Raw genomic sequence first — 19,653 nt, 5'->3', positions numbered from 1 at the left:
CCCAGTGATTAAGAAGGTCCCATGTTCAGGCATTTCCAGTAAACCTGTGTAAGTTTCCCTGCCTGAAACCTTGGAGAGCTGCTGCCAGTCAGTGTAGGCAGTAGATGGACCAGTGGTCTGACTCAGTACAGTATAAGGCAGCTTCCTCTAAACATTCCTCTTTACCCAGGTCTTTAGCCATTAAATAATCTATGGCCTGTTAAAACTGTGAGTGGTGGCACTGTTAGAATCATAGAATTGTAGAGTTGGAAGGGACCCTAATGATCATCTAGTCCAACCCCCTGAATTGCAGGAATATACAGCTGTCCCACATAGGGATCAAACCTGAAACCTTGGCGTTATCAGACCACGCTCTAACCAACTGAGCTATCCAGTATTGGTGTTATTATGATGATTTTATTATTATGTTGTCTGTTATTATGCTTTTTTTTTTACTATTGATGCTCTCTAAAATGTGTTCTTAATATTGTGCACAGCCTTTGGATCTTTTGATAAAGGGCAGTATATAAACTGAATACATAATAATAATATTCCAGCCTGGAGAGACTTCTGTATTGGTCTGTGTTTTTCTGGAGAGCATGATGCTTCTCCGCAGCCTCCTGAAAATACTCCTGGGGCTTTTCTAAAAGTAGAACTCAGTTCTGGGTTCAGCTCAGCATCAGGCCTCTGTGCTGGCCATAGATTTACTTCTTGAAAATCCCTGCCATGGTGACTCTCGCCAGAGGGGTTAGTTTGCATTTCATCTGTTGCAGCAAATGCAACAGAAAGTCTTGTGGCATCCTCAGTACTAACAGATTTATTGTGGCAAAGACGTCTGCCACAATAAATCTGCTCATTATTACTCAGTCAGAAGGTTCCGAGGGTCACCACAGACATCCTAAACTTTTCATTTGTTTTTAACAGATGGAGCAAACGACTGTCATTTTAACAGATATTTGAAATAGCACAAGAGGGTCTCTCAGGACTTCAGTTATATGGATTTAGGGCATAATAAAAAAAATATGTAAGTCATCACACAAATGTTTCCACTATTTAAATACAAATATTAGTACTGTAATCAAATCATTACAAATATTCCAACTACCGCCCCCTGTTTGATTTTGCATTTCTGTCCTGATGTTTGCTTTCTGAGGTTTCAACCATGCTAGCCAAGGATTTTATGTTGAAAGGCCAAGTTGTATTTTTGGATCACAGGATGATGAACAAATACCACAAAAATGGCAGTAGTTAGCCACCAGCCTTTCAGGAAATGAGCACTGCCTTGGCAGTCTTGTGGAAGAAATCCCTAAGTGAAGGCAAGTACCGGTGTATTCAGGTCGAAGATTTGACCATTTCATCTTCATCTTGGCTTCAGGGTCCTTCTTGTCCAAAGGGTCAAGGGCCTCATTTGAGAAGGGTGGATCATCAGTGTGTAATGCTGGAACCTGTTTCAGGGTGCCATGGCTCACCTTTGGAATATGCAAAGTAATAACACATAAGGCAGTGCTTCTGAGAATACGCAGAATGCACTCCTTTGCAAAACAGAGTCACCACAGGCAAATCATCTGGCGAATCCTCTGGCTCTGCCTTCTAAGGGGACTGGAGCCCTGGAACCACCTTTGTGGTATTTTGACTTCAGAGCAGATCTCCTAATGGCTGGGATCTCTTGAACATGGCAGATCCCTTGCTTTCGTCTTTTTGCCTGCTGCTGTGTAGAAGACGGCAGCATTCTGTCAGGCGCTTGAGTCTCTGTCTGTCTCCTGGGCTCTCACAACCACAACACCCTGGAAGCCATTGTGATGATCCTCAGGAACCTAAGTAGAAGGAGCGATCAGGTGAGAAAAGGACACCAACATCCCAACCCCCCTCACCTCATGGGTGCTGGGATGTGAATAGATGCTAGGAGAGGATATATTTATTAGATATTATCCTTCTTTCCTCACGTTTGTGAGTTCAGCAGAGTGCCACCCCTTTGCAGCTGAAAATGGAAGCTTAGCTAGGCTAGTTTTGGCCTTTTAGTTTAAGTAATCCAGGATGTTTAAGGCAGACTAGATTTTCCTGGTATTCTCCCCCTTTCTCTCCCTTAAAATAACAATATTACGAAGAGCCTTGTAAAAGGTAAAAATAACAACTACAGAATACTTGTTGAAGAGTAGCAGAAACAGCAAATTTGTTTAGGCAGGCTTAAAATGGCAATTCAGTTACAAAGACATACTTCTTGCTTGAAATGGCATTAGAGCAATGGCATTGCTGGCAGGATGAAGAGAGAAAGAAAGAGAGGGTGTGCCCAGGCAGGAAGGATAATATACAGCTATGTCCTCCCCCTTTCAAAGCACAGTTGGAGTGTCTCTCACAGAGTTCTCTTTAGCAAGTTTACAGGAAAACTCTGCGAGCTTCAGCTCCTACCATGTGCCTATCTAGCAAAACACGAATAGTTGGTTTGACCGCCCTTTAAATATCCCACACAGGGAGAGGGGAAGCAGAGCTCCTCAAGGGTCACCTGGAAGCAGTCATTTCATCAGTGGGATGGGGCACAGGGCAAAATAATATACTGATGCCACTGTATTAATGATCAAATAATAAACAGAAAAAGTCTGCAGATACCTCCCAGTAGATATTATCTTCAAAGCAGAGAGAGTCATTCGGAGATCCAAGTATCCGCAACTTCATGATGACCCCTGGGAAATGCAAGAGGGAGGAATGGGGTGTGTGTGTCATGGCCTAGAAGGAGAACTCTAAGCTGCCTTCATATGCAGGACATGAAGCCACAGTCATACCACCATACATCTAACAGCTTCTCCCAAAGAATTCTGGGAACTATGGGTGCTGAGAGACCCCCCCCCCATTCCCTCCCCAGAGCTACAATTTCCATACTTCCTTGGAAAGTGGGATTGATTTCTTAAACCATTCTGGAATTAGTGGGTCTGTGATGGGAATGGGGGTCTCTCAGCACCTTTAAGAAACTACAGCTCCCAGGATTCTTTGGGGAACCATTTGAAGTGGTATCACAGTGCTTTAAATGTATGGTGTAAATGTGGCCAAAATCTTTCTGAGTTCTTCCAACATTAAACAAAATAGCCCTTCTATTTTTATAATCCAGCCCAAGTCCATCCTCAAATTGCTGGTTCGAGGAGGCCGTGGCTGGGAAATATCCATATTTTAGCTTGTACTGACCTCCAGTGGCAAGAAAAAGGTTGTGCCTTGAAAAAGGAATGAATGGAGAAAATTGATTGGTTCAATACTGTTTCAGTGACCACAATTCAGTCTTCTCTATTTTCTCATGCAATACTGTCATCAGCAACCAACATTGCTAAACTCTGTTTTAAATGGTTTTATGTAGCGATCAAAGTGATGCCTTTAAAAATTTGAAATCTACCCTCACATGATTTTAATAGTGATAACTATTTAGGGTGTGAATCTGAATGAGATCCGTGGGTCCCTTCCAAACCTGTGACAGTGAAGTTAGAATTGACAGGAGGAAACCTGGTGAACCAGTCAAACTGGCTTGGCTTGCCTTTTAAGTATTTTATTTCTTTTACTGCATTTGTATCTCGCTTTTTTTCCTCCAAGGAGCTCAAGGTGGTGTGCATGGTTCTCCCCCTCATTTATCTCCCACAACAATTTTCTGATGTAGCTTAGGCTGAGAGGCAGTGACTGGGCCAAAGTCAGCCAGCGAGCTTCATGGCCAAGCAGGGATTCAAATCCTGGTCTCCCAGGTCCTAGTCTGACACTCTAACCACCATACTCCGCTGGCTGGCTCACACAGAGAGTACTGTGTATCTGAAGAAGTGTGCATGCACACGAAAGCTCATACCAAGAACTAACTTAATTGGTCTTTAAGGTGCTACTGGAAGGAATTTTTTTATTTTGACTATGGCAGACCAACATGGCTACCTATCTACAAAGAGAGTACCATTTACGTTCCTAAGAGTTTGCCATAGAGATAAATGGGTGGACCTTTCCCCACCTCAGTTGGCTGGATGGCACATAATCCTATGGGGAACAAGAGGCCAAAGGGGGCTGAGTTCCGGTTGATGGCAGAGGCACAGAGACACGTGTGCCTCTGTGCTGGACCCCAAGCTATGACTTGGAGATCTCATTGGAAACCTAACAGAGGAAGCAAGATCTATTGGGGAATTCATGCTGTGAGCTCCTCCATCTTGTCCTCAAGTTGTATATATGTGTAAATGTTATGTACTGAAGTTCTCACCCTGGGCCAGCAGGGGGATACTGTAGATAGTTATGCAAATGAAGGATCGAAAAGTGACGTTCAGTGATTAGATAGTTTTGTATGCAAATGAAGGATCGAAAAGTGACATTCAGTGATTGGATAGTTTTAGAAAATGGCAACAGTTGCATTGTTCTGGAGCTCTATATAAGCAGGCTGACTGAGCTCCTCAGCCTAGTTCTGTTCTGGCATCTGAATAAAGAAGAGCTGTTTAAAGAATCGCTGTGTCGTCTGACATTTTCGCCCACAACTTAACAGTAAATAAAACCAAACATCCTAAAGACACCACAGTCTCCACATTGTTATGTATGTAATTGTTGAATGTTTAATAAAGATTTATAAATTTTTAAAAAGACACCACAGTCTCCATCAACCTTCATTCCAAGGACACCAAACCCTGGGTAAGCTCAGAAACCTGTGGAGTCTCTCACCACTCAGAGAGAGGGGCTGTACAACACAGATTTTTTTTGCTCTGCTCCTCTATGGAGGCAGGTAAGTTGTACAAGCCAAACTAAGGGCAATGTGATGTGCAAATGCACACAGCGTTGAAACAAATTCTCCCATGAGAGGATGCTGGACTGCATGGGCCAGAAGTAATTCTTGGCACTCAAGGGTACCCCTCTGCCTTCAGAAGTGAAGGGGGGCGACGCTAGGAATTGTGGTACCATCTATGGTGGGCTGAGCCTGGTGAAATTTAGAGGAGCCACTCTGTCACCAGGACAGATAATGATGAGAACTTTTACTGCCACTGAAGATATATTTATTATTTTTTTGTTATTGCGTCTAGGGCTGTGTGGAAAATGGCCCCATGACACTCCCTATTCAGCTCTACAGTGCCAGGTTCAAATGATCATTCCAGGGCATTGTGGTGGTGATGGTTATGGCAACTGCAACATAAAAAGCTAATGCAATTCTAGGCTGGATCTACGGAAGCCTAATGTCCAGATCAACGGGAGTCATAGTACTGCTATATTCTGCCTTGGTCAGACCATGCCTGGATTACTGTGTCCATTCTGGGCATCACAATTTAAGAAGGATGTTGACAAGCTGGAAGGTGTGCAGAGGAGAGTGACCAAGATGATTAAGGGTCCAGAAACCAACCCTTATGAAGAATGGCTGAGGGAGCTGGGGGTGCTTTTGAAATTATTGTGGGGAAAGTCAGGCTGTCTTGAAGGGAGCAAAATCAATAGGCCAGGAAGGTGCCAGCAAGTTCAGTGTCATGTCAGGAAACTGCGACCTTTGCCTCCTTTGAAAACCAGCACCTGCCCTCCTACGCAGCCAATCCCTGTCTCTTCTCCCCACTGTCCCAATTTTTGATCAGTATGCAGACGAACATACATGAACCTCTGCAGCAATCTGTTTCAATTTCATTTTGTGTACCCTGATTTTAAATGTCTCCCCTTCTTTGTTTCCTGCTTGGCAGGGGGTTGGACTCGATGGCCCTTGTGGTCTATTCCAACTCTATGATTCTATGATTCTAAGTGCAATAGAAATATTTTGAATAATCGGAAAGCTCCCCCTCCTCATTCCTTGCAAAGGGTTGGGAATGGCGTTACCTCCACCTTCAAATCTTTGGCCATGGAAAAACTCACCCACAAGGCTTCCACCAGTCATAGCCAATCCCAGAGTGACAACCAAACCACTCAGCTGGAAGAGGCTTTGGTACGTGGTGGTCCGTTTCCCAGAGGCGACAAGAGGAAAGACGTCTGCCAGGCTGCAAAGGCAACAGACAAGATCCAGTGAGTGGGTCTCAACAAGCTTGGCCTGTCCTGGAAAACAGGCTGGAGTCTGATCTCTTGCGAGTTGGATTAATATTAACATTGTTATCTATATTTATATTCCACTCTCCCTCCAACAGGTTCTACCCCATTTTATCTTTACAACAACCCTGTGAGGTTGTCTGGGCTGAGAGAGAATAGACTGAAGGCCACTCAATGTGTGGGAATTTGAACCCTTAGCCCCAACACACCAATTACATTTATTTGTTTCATAAAATTTATATACCGCTTGATAGTAAGAAAAAAGCCTCAGAGAGATTCACAAGAAGAATAAAACATGAAAAATTATCAATAACAACAGTTACAGACATTTATTTACTTTTGTTTTGTTTGTAATTTTGTGCTGTTTCACAAAACATGGTTCTATGAAAAGGCAGCATACAAATAAATTTACGCATGCATGCATGCATGCATGCATGTATGTATGTATGCATGCATGCATGCATATATGTAAAACATTAAAAAAACAATTAAAATAAAAAATGAGCTAAAAACACATGTTGACATTTACATAACTGGGTAAGCTTGCCTAAACCTCTTTGCTCTGGCCTTTGACACCTGAGATTTGCATGTTTCAGGTCACACCTTATTATTGTGAATGTAGTATTTTAACTCATGCTGGTAGCTTCCATCTTGAGTTTGACTAAACTGCGGGAGGCAGTGGAAGAAAGAAGTGCCTGGCGTGCTCTGGTCCATGGGATCACGAAGAGTCGGACACGACTAAACGACTAAACAACAACAAAGTATTTTAACTGTCTTCAATTTTCTACTTTAAAATCGTTGTAACCCTCTCTGGGACCTGTTGGTGAAGGGCAGGTAATAAATGTAATCATCATTATTAAAAAAATGTTTTTACCAAGCACCAAAAGGAGTACAACATGGGTGCCTGCCTAGCGTCAATATACCGCTCTAAAAGCTTGATTTCTTACAAATGTGGAATGTGCATTATGTGACACCTGTAACAGGGCCAGTTCCATAGATCAAAATTTATGGAAGAACCATTAAGCCACATTGGCTCTCACCAGGACTCACCCATCTCCGTAAATATCTTCTGTTGCCAGCCCTGCCACCAGCACGCCAAGGAGGCCGCCAAGGATTCCTGGCATCCCGTGCAGGTTGTGGACTCCACAGGTGTCATGTATTTTCAGCCTGGAGGCCAGAAAGGGCTGGGGAGGAAGAGGCATTCAGCACAAAAAGAATTTTGGCACAGAATGGATGGGATTCCATGCCGCAAGATAGACTGCCATCTCTCAAGGAGGCTCTAGTCCTGGATTTCCAAGCATCTAGGTGGCCTCGTGGGGATTGTGTGTGGTGGTACTCACCCATCTAGTGGGGCACTTTCTGTTCACAAAGATGCACATAATGTTTCCCCAAAATCTTGGGAACCTGAACCTTATTATTACTATTTTTTAAAATGGCACCAAATCTCTAGTCACCATGGCAGATTGTTTCAATTACAGTAGTACCTCTGGTTAAGAACTTAATTCGTTCCGGACGTCTGTTCTTAACCTGAAACTGTTCTTAACCTGAGGTACCACTTTAGCTAATGGGGCCTCCTGCTGCCGCCGCACGATTTCTGTTCTCATCCTGAGGTAAAGTTCTTAACCCGAGGAACTACTTCCAGGTTAGCGGAGTTTATAGCCTGAAGCGTTTGCAACCCGAAGCGTTTGTAACCCGAGGTACCACTGTACAGGGTTAGAAACCAGAAGGGGCTTGTAGGAGACTCCCAGTATTTATGATGGCAGGAGGTGCCTTTGTTGTTCAGTAAAACTTGAGCTAGTGGGGTTTATGGTGAGGTTGCCTGGTCATGCAGGTGTTTGGGGGGCTGGTTTTTAAGGTTTCAAAGCAGAGGCCATCTGTCATTGATGCTTTAGCTGACATACCTGCATTGCAGGGGGTTGGACTAGATGACCCTGAGGGTCCCTTCTAACTCTATAATTCTATGATTCTATGGTGTCCTGAGAAGTATCAAAACTAATTTCGGAGGCGATGGATTTCTCACCCTGTTCATGTTTACTGCCCCTTTTTGAAGGCCTACATGCTGGCATAAAGAATAATGATTTACTGACGCTTCTTTTAGTGGCTGCTCAGAAATCTAGAGCTCAAACCTGGAAGGCGTAACAAGGGCTATCCCTGGACTAGGGTGTAAAAATGCCCCACCACTGAGTTATGGCCCTTTTTTGGAAGTCCAAGGAAAACTGGTAATGTCACTTCCTTGTGGCACAGAATTCTTTGCATTTCCCCAAAAGTTGCTGTTGTTTTGGAGGGAAACATACCGTAAGGAATTTGAAGCCAAGAACTGACACAGAGCCAGCCAAGACCCCTGCAATCATGGCTCCAAATGGGGTCAGCATCATCTCTCCTGAGGTCCCAACAATCACTCCACCAGCCAAGGCTGCATTTTGAACATGAACCTGGTAAGAGAAAATCAATAGATAATCAAATGGCTTCAGTGTGAGGCAGGATAGGAGGAGGGTGTGCAGCAGCGAGGCGGAAACTCAGCCCCCTAACCTGCGTTGAAGGAAGCTCTCTAGGCTAGGGAGTGAGCAAATCTGTCAATTTCAGCTTATTTCAGCTTCTCGTTGTTTCATTCTAAAATTTGTGATTTTTTAAAATAAACAACAACAATTATTTTCCCCCATCAGTATTTCAGTGCAAATTTCACCTAATAGGCACATTTTGGCATGCCTTTTTGCCTGACATGCACATTTTTGCAGCGGAATTACCCCAATTAAGCACCCTTAATCCTTCTGAGGAAGAAGCCATGGCTGTTTCAAATGGCACGATACTGCTTTACATCAATGGCCCAAAGTGTGGGATGAAGGCATCCAAAATGTTAAGTAAAGGATTAATGTTCACAGGGGCTATAGAACTCTGTGATGTCATACGTCAGAGGCAGTTATTTCAGTTGGTACAGTTATGGCAGTTATGGACAGCCTTAACAGTTAGAGCAGCAGGTATGTTCTGTTATGCTGCTGTCTGCCTCAGAGCTAGGCTGTAACAGTATTTATCTCAGATGCAAATCTACAAAAGATGTATTAGCAACATAAGTACAGTAACTCCTACCTGCGTCGTATATTTTAATCTGCAAGTACAAGTACACTGAGTAAAAGTTATTTGCTATTTAAACTTTAAAAAGAGAGTGTCTTGTGTAGTTATTAGTAGGAGGGAAAAGGGAACTAATCAAAGGGTCTTCCACATCGCTCTATAAATGGGAACTAGAATTTAATTCCCACATAAGTGCTTTCAGACTATCTATTCTTTGATTTGTTGACAGGGAGATTAGATGGTGTTGGCTATTTCATGAGCACTGATTTGCTTGCTGGGAGGTTAGATGATGTCACATGAAAGCAAGCCATTTCCCCTTCACTTTCCTTGTTGCCAAAAAATCCAGTCTTTTGAGGGAAGAGAGGTTGTTGACCTGCCAAGATGTGATTTAATCCCCTCAGAAAAGAACGACAGTCTGGAAGCCCCAGAATCTAATGCAGGCTTCCTCAACCTTTGTCCTCCACATGTTATTGGCCTACAACACCCATGATCCCTAGCTAGCAGGAGCAGTGGTCAGGGATGATGGGAATTGAAGTTTCAAAACACCTAGAAGGCCAGGGTTGAGGAAGCCTGATCTAACGTATGACAGGGGTGAGCAGGGATGCTCTTTTCACCCAAAGCCCTACAAAAGAGGCCACCAAACTGGCCTCACCATGTCCAGCTTGCCCCCTCCATTCACCAGGGCCGAGAGGGCGAAGGTGGTGAGGGTGCTTGCAGCCAGGGAGAAGTAGGTGTTCATGACTGTCCGTAGCTGGTCATCTCCATGGGCCGCCACCGCTGAATTGAAGCTGGGCCAGAAAAGCCAGAGGAAGAGAGTTCCTGCATGGAGGGAAGAAAGGGAAGCAGCTTTAAAAGAGGATTGGACAAAGTCACAGAGGACAATAATGCTATCATGGACAACTAGCCATGAGGCGCATGCTCTGCCTCCACTGGACTTTCCAGCAGCATCCAGCTGGTAAGAAACAACCAAGACATAGGGGTGTAAAGTCATATTTAGAGAAATTGCTTTCTTCCTTTCTTCATAGAATTGTAGAGTTCGAAGGGATCTCGGGGGTCATCTATTCCAACCCCGTTCAATGCAGAAATCCTGCCCACAGCCATCCCTGGGTGAACTCGAACCCCAAATCTTCTGGTTAACAGCCAGACGCACTGACGCCACAATAACACTAGAACTCATGAACAACCAATGAAGCTGGAAGAGTCAGGACAGACAAAAGAAAGCGTTTCTTCATGCAACACAGAGTTAAACAATGGAACTCCCTCCCACAGGAGGCGGTGATGGCCACCAGTTTGGAGGGCTTTAAAAGAGGACTGGAAAAATTCATGGAGGAAGATAAGGCAACCAGTGGCTACTAGCTGCGATGGCTATGCACTGGTCAGAGGCAGTAATGCTTCTGAATACCAGCTGCTGGTAGTCACAGGAAGAGAGAGTTGCTTTTGTGCTCAGGCCATTCTTGTGGGTTTCCCACAAGCCTTTGGTTGGGCACTGTGAGAATAGGATGCTGGACTAGATGGGCCATTGGCCTGATCCATCAGGCTCTGCTTATGTTCTTCTGTTAGGTTCTTAAGGTGTTATTTCCTGACTGGCCACTGTGAGGGAGAAGGTTCTGGACTAGAAGGTGGCCCTTCTCTCCTAACTTCATTTTTCTGGGACAGAAAACAGTCCGTTCCCTCTTGCTCTAAAAACCCCTCTTCCTATAAGATTGAGCCATTAACGGCAGCAACAACCCTCCACCTATGTGGTGGCTCTTACCAATCATAGCAAAGAGATCTGAATGATAGGTGGAGCCTTCTCGTTCTCTGCTCTTCTTCAGCTGAGGCCGGTAAAGAATCCTGGACACCATCAATCCAAAGTAGGCCCCAAAGGTATGGATGGTCATGGAGCCCCCAGCATCCTTTGCCTGAGCCAGAAGGTCGTAAAGGAGCACACAATTGCAAAAGTGGCACACACAGATATTATTATTACTGTATTATTATTATTAGCAGTTATACCCTACACTTCAGCCAAAAAGGCTCCCAGAGCGGCTTCTATACAGTCAGTTAAAAAAGACTGTCCCTGCCTACACAGGTTTACTGTCAAAAAGGGATGTGCAAATTAACTGAAGCAAAAAGCTAAGGCAAAGTATGGGTGCTCCAGTCCCAGAATTAATTTCAGAAATATCCTTTGAGGGTCCCTCCAGATAACATCTTTATTCAACATTCATCCAAATTTGCTTCGGCAAAGGGCACAGCGTGATAGGGACAGAAGCATCTGTCAATTTTGGTTCTCTCAGTTTCTCATTTATTACTATCTTAAATTATTATTTTTATTATGACTTGCATTTGTATCCCACCTTTCTCCCTAAAAACTCAAGGTCAGCCAGTGAGATTCACGATGACTGAGTGGGAATTTGAACCCTGGTTTCACCCGGGTCCTCATATGACAGTCTAGCCACTATACCACACTGGCTCTCACCTCTTCACATTTCTGCAGCAATTTGTGATTAAAAATAAATAAATCCTCATGAAATTTCTTCAGCGCTTTAGTGTGAATTTCTCCTAATAAGCATTTTTTGGTATGTGGCTTTGACTAATGTATACACCATTGCAAGGATTTTCTCCCAATGTTTTATGTTTGTTGCATGTACCCATTGCTGACAGAAGCAACCTGACAGAAATACAAGACACAAATGCAATACATGATTAAATAGCATCATTTTAATGCAAAGACTCACCCCAAAGCAACTAAGTAAGATATATTCATTAATGCCAAAGAGGGTGACTTCCAATACAGTCATCAGTAGCAGCTGGACAGGACTCGTCTTGCCAAGAACGGCTCCGAAAGAGATCAGGACTGCCCCAGCACAGAAGTCGGCATTGATCATGCTGGCAGAAAACATTGGAAGCAACAGTCTGAATGTGACAGTCTAGGCCAGTGTTTCCCAACCACTGTTCCGCGGCACACTAGTGTGCCGCGAGATGTTGCCTGGTGTGCCGCGGGAAAAATTAAAAAATTCGAAAGATTTTTTTTTTAAAGTCAAATTTTCGATTGGGGCGCCGTCACTGGATGACCCCTGGGGTTCCCTCCCTCCCTCCCGCTCTGCGCCTCCCTCCTCCTCCTCCTCCTCCTCCGGGGAGGCCCTTCCTGGCTCTCGGCCAAGGCTTGGCGGCTGCCACTCACTCACTCACTCACTCGCCCACCCGTCCCTCCATCCCTGCACCCGGCCTCTCCCCCTCCGTCCCCGGCGCGGGGGCTGCCGGGATCCGTAGTCCCCTCGCCCTTGGGCTCCGCGCCCGCGTGGGGTGCGCGAACTACGTTTCCCAGCGTGGCCTGGCGGGCCGGGCGTTTTGTTTGAAGCGCTCTTCTCCCGGCCATGGAATGAGCGCAGCGGCGGCGGCCGGGCGGGCAGGGGCTCTTCCGCGCAGCCTGCCTGCGCCCCCGCGGAGATCGGGCGGCAGGATGGAGCCCGGGGATCCCCGTGGAGGCGGAGGCTGCCCCCCAGGTAGGGCTGCGTCGGGGGGGGGGTTATTTTTGCAATGCTGCATCCGCGCCGGAGGGGACGCATCGGACCGCGGGGAGACCCCTTGGCGGGCGTGCAAGGCAATGCATGCGTGCATGCGTTGCATGGAGTGCAGTGCAATGCAATGGCAACGCAGCGCCCTGCATGCATGCATGCAACTTCCACCGGCGCTCCGGACTTGGCAGGTGAGGGGGGTCCCCAGTGGGCGGCAGAGAGAGCCGGGAGGGCGAAGGGGAGCCGGGGGGGGAGCAGCGCTGCTCCCCGAGCCGAGCCCGGGGGGAAACTTTGGCGTCGTTGCGCCGGGTGTTGGAAGCGGAGGCTGGCGGGGGCCCCTCACCTGCAAAACCTGGTCGCCTCTCATATATTTCGTGCATTGCATTCATCGCCCGCTTTCTCCTCCAAGGAGCTCCTGGGGGGGCGCGTGGTTCTCCCCGCAACAACAGCCCTGCGAGGTGGGTCAGGCGAGTGGCCCAAGGGAGCACCCAGGGATTTTCCTGGCCAGGTGGGGTGATTTGAACCCTGCTCTCTGCCCGGTCTTCGTCCTCATTTAGCCCCCACATGTGCATGACTGTGCATGACTGAGGTTTCCCCCCCTCGTCTTGGCTATGGTGTGAGTCTGTGCTGTTAATTAATGGGGTTCTGCCTTCGGAGAAGATGAGCCAGCCCTCAAGGAGGTGATTATGTAATTTGCTAGCAATTCATGTCCCTCCCGGCGTGACGCTGCGCGCTGACGTCACGGGGCTGTAATGGTGGTGTGCCTCAAGATTTTTTTCATGAAACAAGTGTGCCTTTGCCAAAAAAAGGTTGGGAAACACTGGTCTAGCCTGCCGCCCTTTCCTGCCCCCTGTCACAGAATTATAGAATTGTAGAGTTGGACGAGGTCTCAAGGGTCATCTAGTCCAGCCCCCTGCAATGCTGTAAGTTAACTCCAATTAACTCAGGGCCAATGAAGGGACATCCACAGAGGATTGACCTACACGACACAACCATCAAAGTCGCCCAATGGGGAGTTCTGATTGGCTACGGAAAGCTTGCAACTGCTCATGTCTGGTGAAAGGAGCACTGGGAGACAAGCCCTGTAATATAATAGTGGGTTTGGGGGTCAGTCTGGATGATGCCCTGAGTTCCTGGAACCCCTAGATTCTATCACCAGCTTGAGATTGGGGTGGTGGCATGTAACAATATACTGTTGCACACACACCCCAATCTCCAAGTGGTGAGAGATTCCAGGGGTGCCTTGAAATGAGGGTCAGTGGAGACTGTAGTGTCTATAGGATATATGGTTTTATTTACATATATATACAACCTAAGTGGGATGGAGGGGCTCACAGCATTAGTAGATCTTGCTTCCCCATTAGGTCTCCAGAGAAGCCCTAAGCCGCAGCTTTGGGTCCAGCACAGAACAAGACAAGCCTCTCTGTCTCTAGCTTCCAGAACCAGTCAAAATGCTCTTCCACACAGCATCTCTTGGTTTATTGTTGCCCATCCCAGGATGATGTGGCATCCAGCCAGGTGAGGTGGTATAAGGAATACCCATTTGTCTCTGTGCCAACAGAACAACTTCTTTGGATATGTTAAACAGCTGTACTTCACAGGCCAGAAAAGGCCATTACCTTGACAAAGGGACTGGTTTGGCTGAATCAGCAGCCTCTGCTACTTAATTCTAAACAGGTGCAGAAGGGACCCAGAGTATCATCCAGACTGACCCCCACCCTCACCTATAACCATACAATTGTCTCTATTGACCAGGGGCAGCACCTACTTTCTGATACCTGTTTCCAGTAAATCATTGCCCCTACTTTTGACTTTCGCAGGTATCTTGTTAAACATTTGTTAACATGAACTGTTTATGTTGTCCTTTCCTCCCACCCTCCTTCTTACACCAACCCACTGCCCCCTGGGTCCCCAGACCTCCAAGATGGTATCAAGCTTTCCTGAATTGGTCTCTTGCTCTCTCTCCCTGGCTGAAACTGAGTCTCTAAGGCCCTTTCCCAAGGCCAAGCAGCTTGGAGAAGGAGCCACTTTGCTCACCTTTCTATTCCAATATGGATTTTGCCATTATGGAAGGAATGGAAAAAGCCCTGGATGAGGATAGACCACTGGATGGCAAAGGCAGCTATCAGGAAGTTGAAGGCCACACCCCCAAAGCTGTACCGTTTCAGGAAGGTCATCAAGAAGCCGAAGCCAACAAAGATCATAGTGTGAACATCTTGGAAACCTGGATCAGGGTGAGAAATGGACTGGTTTAAAATGTGAGCACAAATGCCCGTTACTGTGTCTTGTGGGAGGGAGTTCCACAGATTAACCACGTCCTGCATGAAGAAATACTTTCTTTTATCCGTTCTGAATCTTCTGACATTCCATTTCATTGGGTGTCCATGAGTTCTAGTGTTTTGACAGAGGGAGGAAAGCTTTTCTTTGCCCACTTTCTCCATGCCATGCGTAATTTTATAAATGTCCATCATGTCACCTCTTACTTCCCTTTTCCCTAAACTAAGAAGTAACAAAAGCTGCAACCTTTCTTCATTAGGGGATTTGCTCCATCCCCTCAAATCATTTTGGTTGCCCTTTTCTGAACCTTTTCCAACTCTGCAATATCCTTTTTGAGGCGAGGCAACCAGAACTGTGCACAGCATTCCCAGTGCAGTCACAGTACAGTGATACCTTGGTACTCAAACGCCAAAAACCAGAAGTAAGTGTTCCGGTTTTCAAATGTTTTTCGAAAGCCAAACATCCAGTGCAGCTGTTGGCTATTGTTTCGGGGGCACCTGCACCAATCAGAAGCTGCGTCTTGGTTTTTGAACATTTCAGAAGTCAAAAGGACTTCCAGAACGAATTAAGTTTGGCGCTTTTGCTTTTGCTATTTATTTTGTGTTTTTGTTTTTGAGGCTTTTTTGGTTAATTTGTTTTTGTGACTGTGTTGAAACCAGTTCAACTACTGATTGATTGATTGATTGATTGATTGTGTGACTGCGAAAATGGATAAAAGCCCCCCATCCAAACAATGACTATCATCAGTGCTGGTAAGAAAAAGAAAAAAATTTAATTTTTTATAATCTACAATACTGTCTTTTTTTTAATAGGACATTACATTGATTATTGCTTTCATTTTATGGATAAATGCTCTTGTTAGTAAAATTCATGTCAAACTGCTGTTTTAGGGGTTGTTTGTAAAAGTCTGGAATGGATTAATCTGTTTTGCATTACTTTCTATGGGAAAGCGCGCTTTGGTTTTGGAATGCTTTGGTTTTGGAACGGACTTCCGGAACGGATTAAGTTTGAGAACCAATTTACCACTGTATTCCAAATGCGGTTACCCAGGAAGGCCGCCTACAAAAGACCTTTGCCTGTTCAACTAGATTCCAAGGATGAAATGTACACTCGCCATGTATGCACAGCCAGCTTCAAAGAGTTTTCTCTGATAGCGAATGGGAATACGTGTGCTGATAAGATCCAATATACACACAGGAGCCATTGCAGTCTGCAAACAGAACAATTGTCGGCTTCCTTTTGCAGTAACCTCACAACCTTTTAAAGGCCGATAACCATGTGGATACCTTCAGTTATGCGGCAGCTGATCTCCTATAATGGGGATGGGCAGTGGCACAGCGTGGGGGGTGCAGGGGGGGCCGGCCGCACCGGCTGCAACACCTGGGGGTTAGGGTTAGGGGGCGCAAATCCACGGGTTAGGGGGCGCAAATTACTTGCCTTGCCCCGAGTGCTGACAACCCACGCTACGCCACTGGGGATGGGTCTCCAGGAGCAACTTTTCACTTCAATTGTAACCAGTAAAAGCTGCAGAAAGTTAGAATTGCAGGGATTCACAAGCAACCAGGGATGGGATTTTCTAATCCACTGCTTGCTCCTTAATTGTAGTGGGAAGTGAGTTTTTCTGTACAGTTCTGATAAAAATATGAACAATACATATTATTAGACATAATCTTATACACCTAGACACTCTTCCACCTTATACACCTAGGCTCTTCCACTGAGCCACAGCTCGCCCCCATTATATTATTGCTATCCAGAAGTCTGCTTGGATGAAAAGTGGTATAGAAATATTTTAAATACACAAGTAAATATATATCCCTGTGTGAACAGGCCTTAGGGGCTCAGGGTTAAATTCAGGAAAAGGGTGTGGGGGCAGGATTTCAGTAAACTGGATATAATTTGACTCTGTTATGCTTAAAGATGGATGACTCTGTCAATTTCAGTTTCTCATTTCTGCAGCCTTCAGCTTGTAATATTTCCACATCAGCCAACAATTTGTTTTAAAATAAAATAAAAACCCTTTGCAAAAATCTGTCAGGATTTTAATACTCACTTATAATATATTCTCTTTTTTTGGCAATCAAGTTTCCTGAATACAATGCATTTTTAAATGCTATTTTTCAATAATATATGGAGCTCCATGCCTATTGACATCAAGCAGCAGCCTACCCTATTCGATGACTGCTTAAAACATTTCTGTCTAGACAAACCTGTCCAGATCTGTAGAATGTTGGCAAGTGTTTTAATCTGTTTTTAGCTTATTAATAATCCTAATTGTTATTTGAATGTTTTAAATAGCTGTTCTTAACTGTTTTTACTGACCGTTTTTTAGTTTTATTCTTTTTGTAAATCACATTGAGGGGTCTTCTGGGTTTTTATAACACAATCAAACAGTAGAGAGATTTTACAAAATAAATGGATTAAAAAATGGAGAGACTTTGGCTTAAGTCTAGGATATCTGAAAGACTGTATCTTCCCATACAAACCTACCCGGGCTCTGAGATCTTCACGGGAGACCTGCCTCTCAGTCCTGCCAACCCTCACATTTATACTTGGTGGGGATGCAATAGAGGGCCTTCTCAGTGGCTGCTCCCAGATTTTGGAACTCCCTCCCTAAAGAAGCCAGACTGTCACCCTCCTTGTCGTCCTTCCACCGGCAGGTAAAGACTTTCCTATTCTTTTAGGAACTGACTGCTTTTAAAGAAAGGGCTGGTGCTGTGCTATTTTTATTTTGGTTATTTGTATGTTTTAAACTGATTTTATATGTGTATACAGTTTTAAATCTATCAATGTTTATTTTGTAATGATTGTTTTTTCCTACAATTTCACTGGTTCTTGCTTTTACAGTCATACCTTGGATCTCAAATGACTTGCAAGATGAACGTTTTGGGTCCAGAACGCTGCAAACCTGGAAGTGATTGTTCCGGTTTGTGAACGCTCTTTGGAACCTGAACGTCTGTTGTGAATCCCGCAATTTCTGATTGGCTGCAGGAGCTTCCTGCAGCCAATTGGAAGCCGTGCTTTGGTTTCTGAACTGTTTTGGAAGTCAAACCGACTTCCGGAATGGATTCCGTTCGACTTCCAAGGTACCACTGTATCTGTAAGCCGCCTTGAATCCCATCGGGAAAAAGGAGGCGTATACATCTATTCTAATAATAACAGCAATAATAATTACTTTCCAACTATTTGTCTTATATATGTTTTACCTTTCTGTGTTTCCTCCCCTGCTTGTTTTAATTTTTGTGAGCAGCTTTGATTCCTGGGAGGAAAGTGGGATAGAGACAAAATAAAACAAAACCAGTGAATACTCACTTGGGTAGCGCAAATAGAACTCGTTCTGCAGGTGGCTCTTGTTGCGGAGAGCCAGTTCCTCGTGCCAGAGCTTGGCACTTGTTTCGGCATCATACTGGACAAAGAGGGCGAAGAGGAGAATAGTCAGGAACTGAAGGAAAACACAGGCGATGGGGAGCTTGAGCCTTAGGTTGGTGGTGTGCCCTGACATTGTGGGGAAAGGGAGAAGCGAAGGGGAAAGCAGGAGAGGAGAGAGAGAAAGAGGAAAGTGAAAGCAGTCACAGGTGCCAAGCCAAGCCCCACCTTCCAGTCAATGAGTTCTCAGGGGAGCCCCACCCATCTCGCTCCCAGGAAATGTTCAGTGGTTGCTCAGCCCTGGCAAAAAGCCACTTGCTTCAAGGGAGGTGGCAGGCAGCGTGGAGAGGACACCCTGGAAGGGAGGAGCGACTCCAAAAGGCCTCCAGTCAGCCGTTCTCCAGCTTGATGCCGCTGCAGCCAAACAGAGGCGAAAGGCGTGCACCCACCCCACCTCAAACCACCAGAAAAAACTTACTTTGAGAGAGGAGGGGGTCTTTTGCATGAAGAAATAATCAAGAGGGGGTTTTTAAACAAAGGCGTATCCCGCATTTATTCCCTAAAACATATAATCAAACAAGGCATCTTAAAAAGAGGTTGTTGATTGCAAGAAAGAAAGCATACACAGACCACATTCACACTGTACAGTAGTACCTCGGTTTACATACGCTTCAGGTTACATATGCCTCAGGTTACAGACTCCGCTAACCCAGAAATAGTATCTCGGGTTAAGAACTTTGCTTCAGGATGAGAACAGAAATCGTGCTCCGGCAGCGCTACAGCAGCGGGAGGCCCCATTAGCTAAAGTGATGCTTCAGGTTAAGAACAGTTTCAGGTTAAGAACGGACCTCCAGAACAAATTACGTAAGTAACCAGAGGTACCACTGTACATGTAAAGTTCAGCAATGCCACTTTCAGCAGTCATGGCTTCCCCCCAAAGAATTCTGGGAGCTGTAGTTTGCTAAGGGTGCTGAGACTGTTAGGAGACCCCAGTTCCCCTCCCGGAGCTACAATTCCTAAAATTCCCAGAGTGGATTAACAATCAATCCTTTTTCATAGGAAACACTGGGAATTGTAGCTCCGGGAGGGGGACAGTGCCTCCTAACAACTCTTAGCAAACTACAGCTCCCAGAATCCTTTGGGCGAAGCCATGTCTGTTTGCAGTGGCATCATACCACTTTAAATGTATTGTGTGAATGTGGCATATGTGACTGTTTAAAAAGGTTTGTGTGGTTATATGTTTTAGGGGGAAAGTGCAGGTTAGGCCCATGTTAAATCAGCCCCTGGTTATTTCTAAAGTTTGTTCAGGCTGATGAGAGTTATAACTGTTCCCAGTGCTTTTTTTCTAGGGGGATGCACACCCCTAAGCATTTTTTGAATCTTTGTACTTTGGTCCATTTACTGTATTTATTTTTCCTGATTTGAACTATAAAATTGTGATTTTATTGAGTCAAAATGAGATTACCTCTAAACATTTTTTTTA

At 45.2% G+C, this 19,653-nt stretch overlaps 1 protein-coding gene across 1 annotated transcript; it reads right to left on the bottom strand.

The window, feature by feature from the left end:
* Positions 1 to 965: 965 nt before the first annotated feature.
* Positions 966 to 18,808, bottom strand: RHBG (Rh family B glycoprotein). The gene is made up of 10 exons (XM_083478325.1): positions 18,117 to 18,808; positions 14,565 to 14,751; positions 11,748 to 11,898; positions 10,787 to 10,934; positions 9,686 to 9,852; positions 8,262 to 8,399; positions 7,018 to 7,151; positions 5,800 to 5,921; positions 2,584 to 2,657; positions 966 to 1,793 (listed from the first exon to the last, which is right to left on the bottom strand). The coding sequence occupies exons 1-10, from the start codon at positions 18,304 to 18,306 to the stop codon at positions 1,713 to 1,715; spliced, it is 1,392 nt and encodes a 463-aa protein (XP_083334451.1). The 5' UTR covers positions 18,307 to 18,808; the 3' UTR covers positions 966 to 1,712.
* Positions 18,809 to 19,653: the final 845 nt, after the last annotated feature.

Source organism: Podarcis liolepis (genome assembly GCF_965112155.1).
Source record: "Podarcis liolepis genome assembly, chromosome: 15".
In the NCBI taxonomy this organism is placed as follows: domain Eukaryota; kingdom Metazoa; phylum Chordata; class Lepidosauria; order Squamata; family Lacertidae; genus Podarcis; species Podarcis liolepis.
Note: the sequence above shows the minus strand (reverse complement) of the source record. Positions and strands in the feature narration are given on the sequence as shown.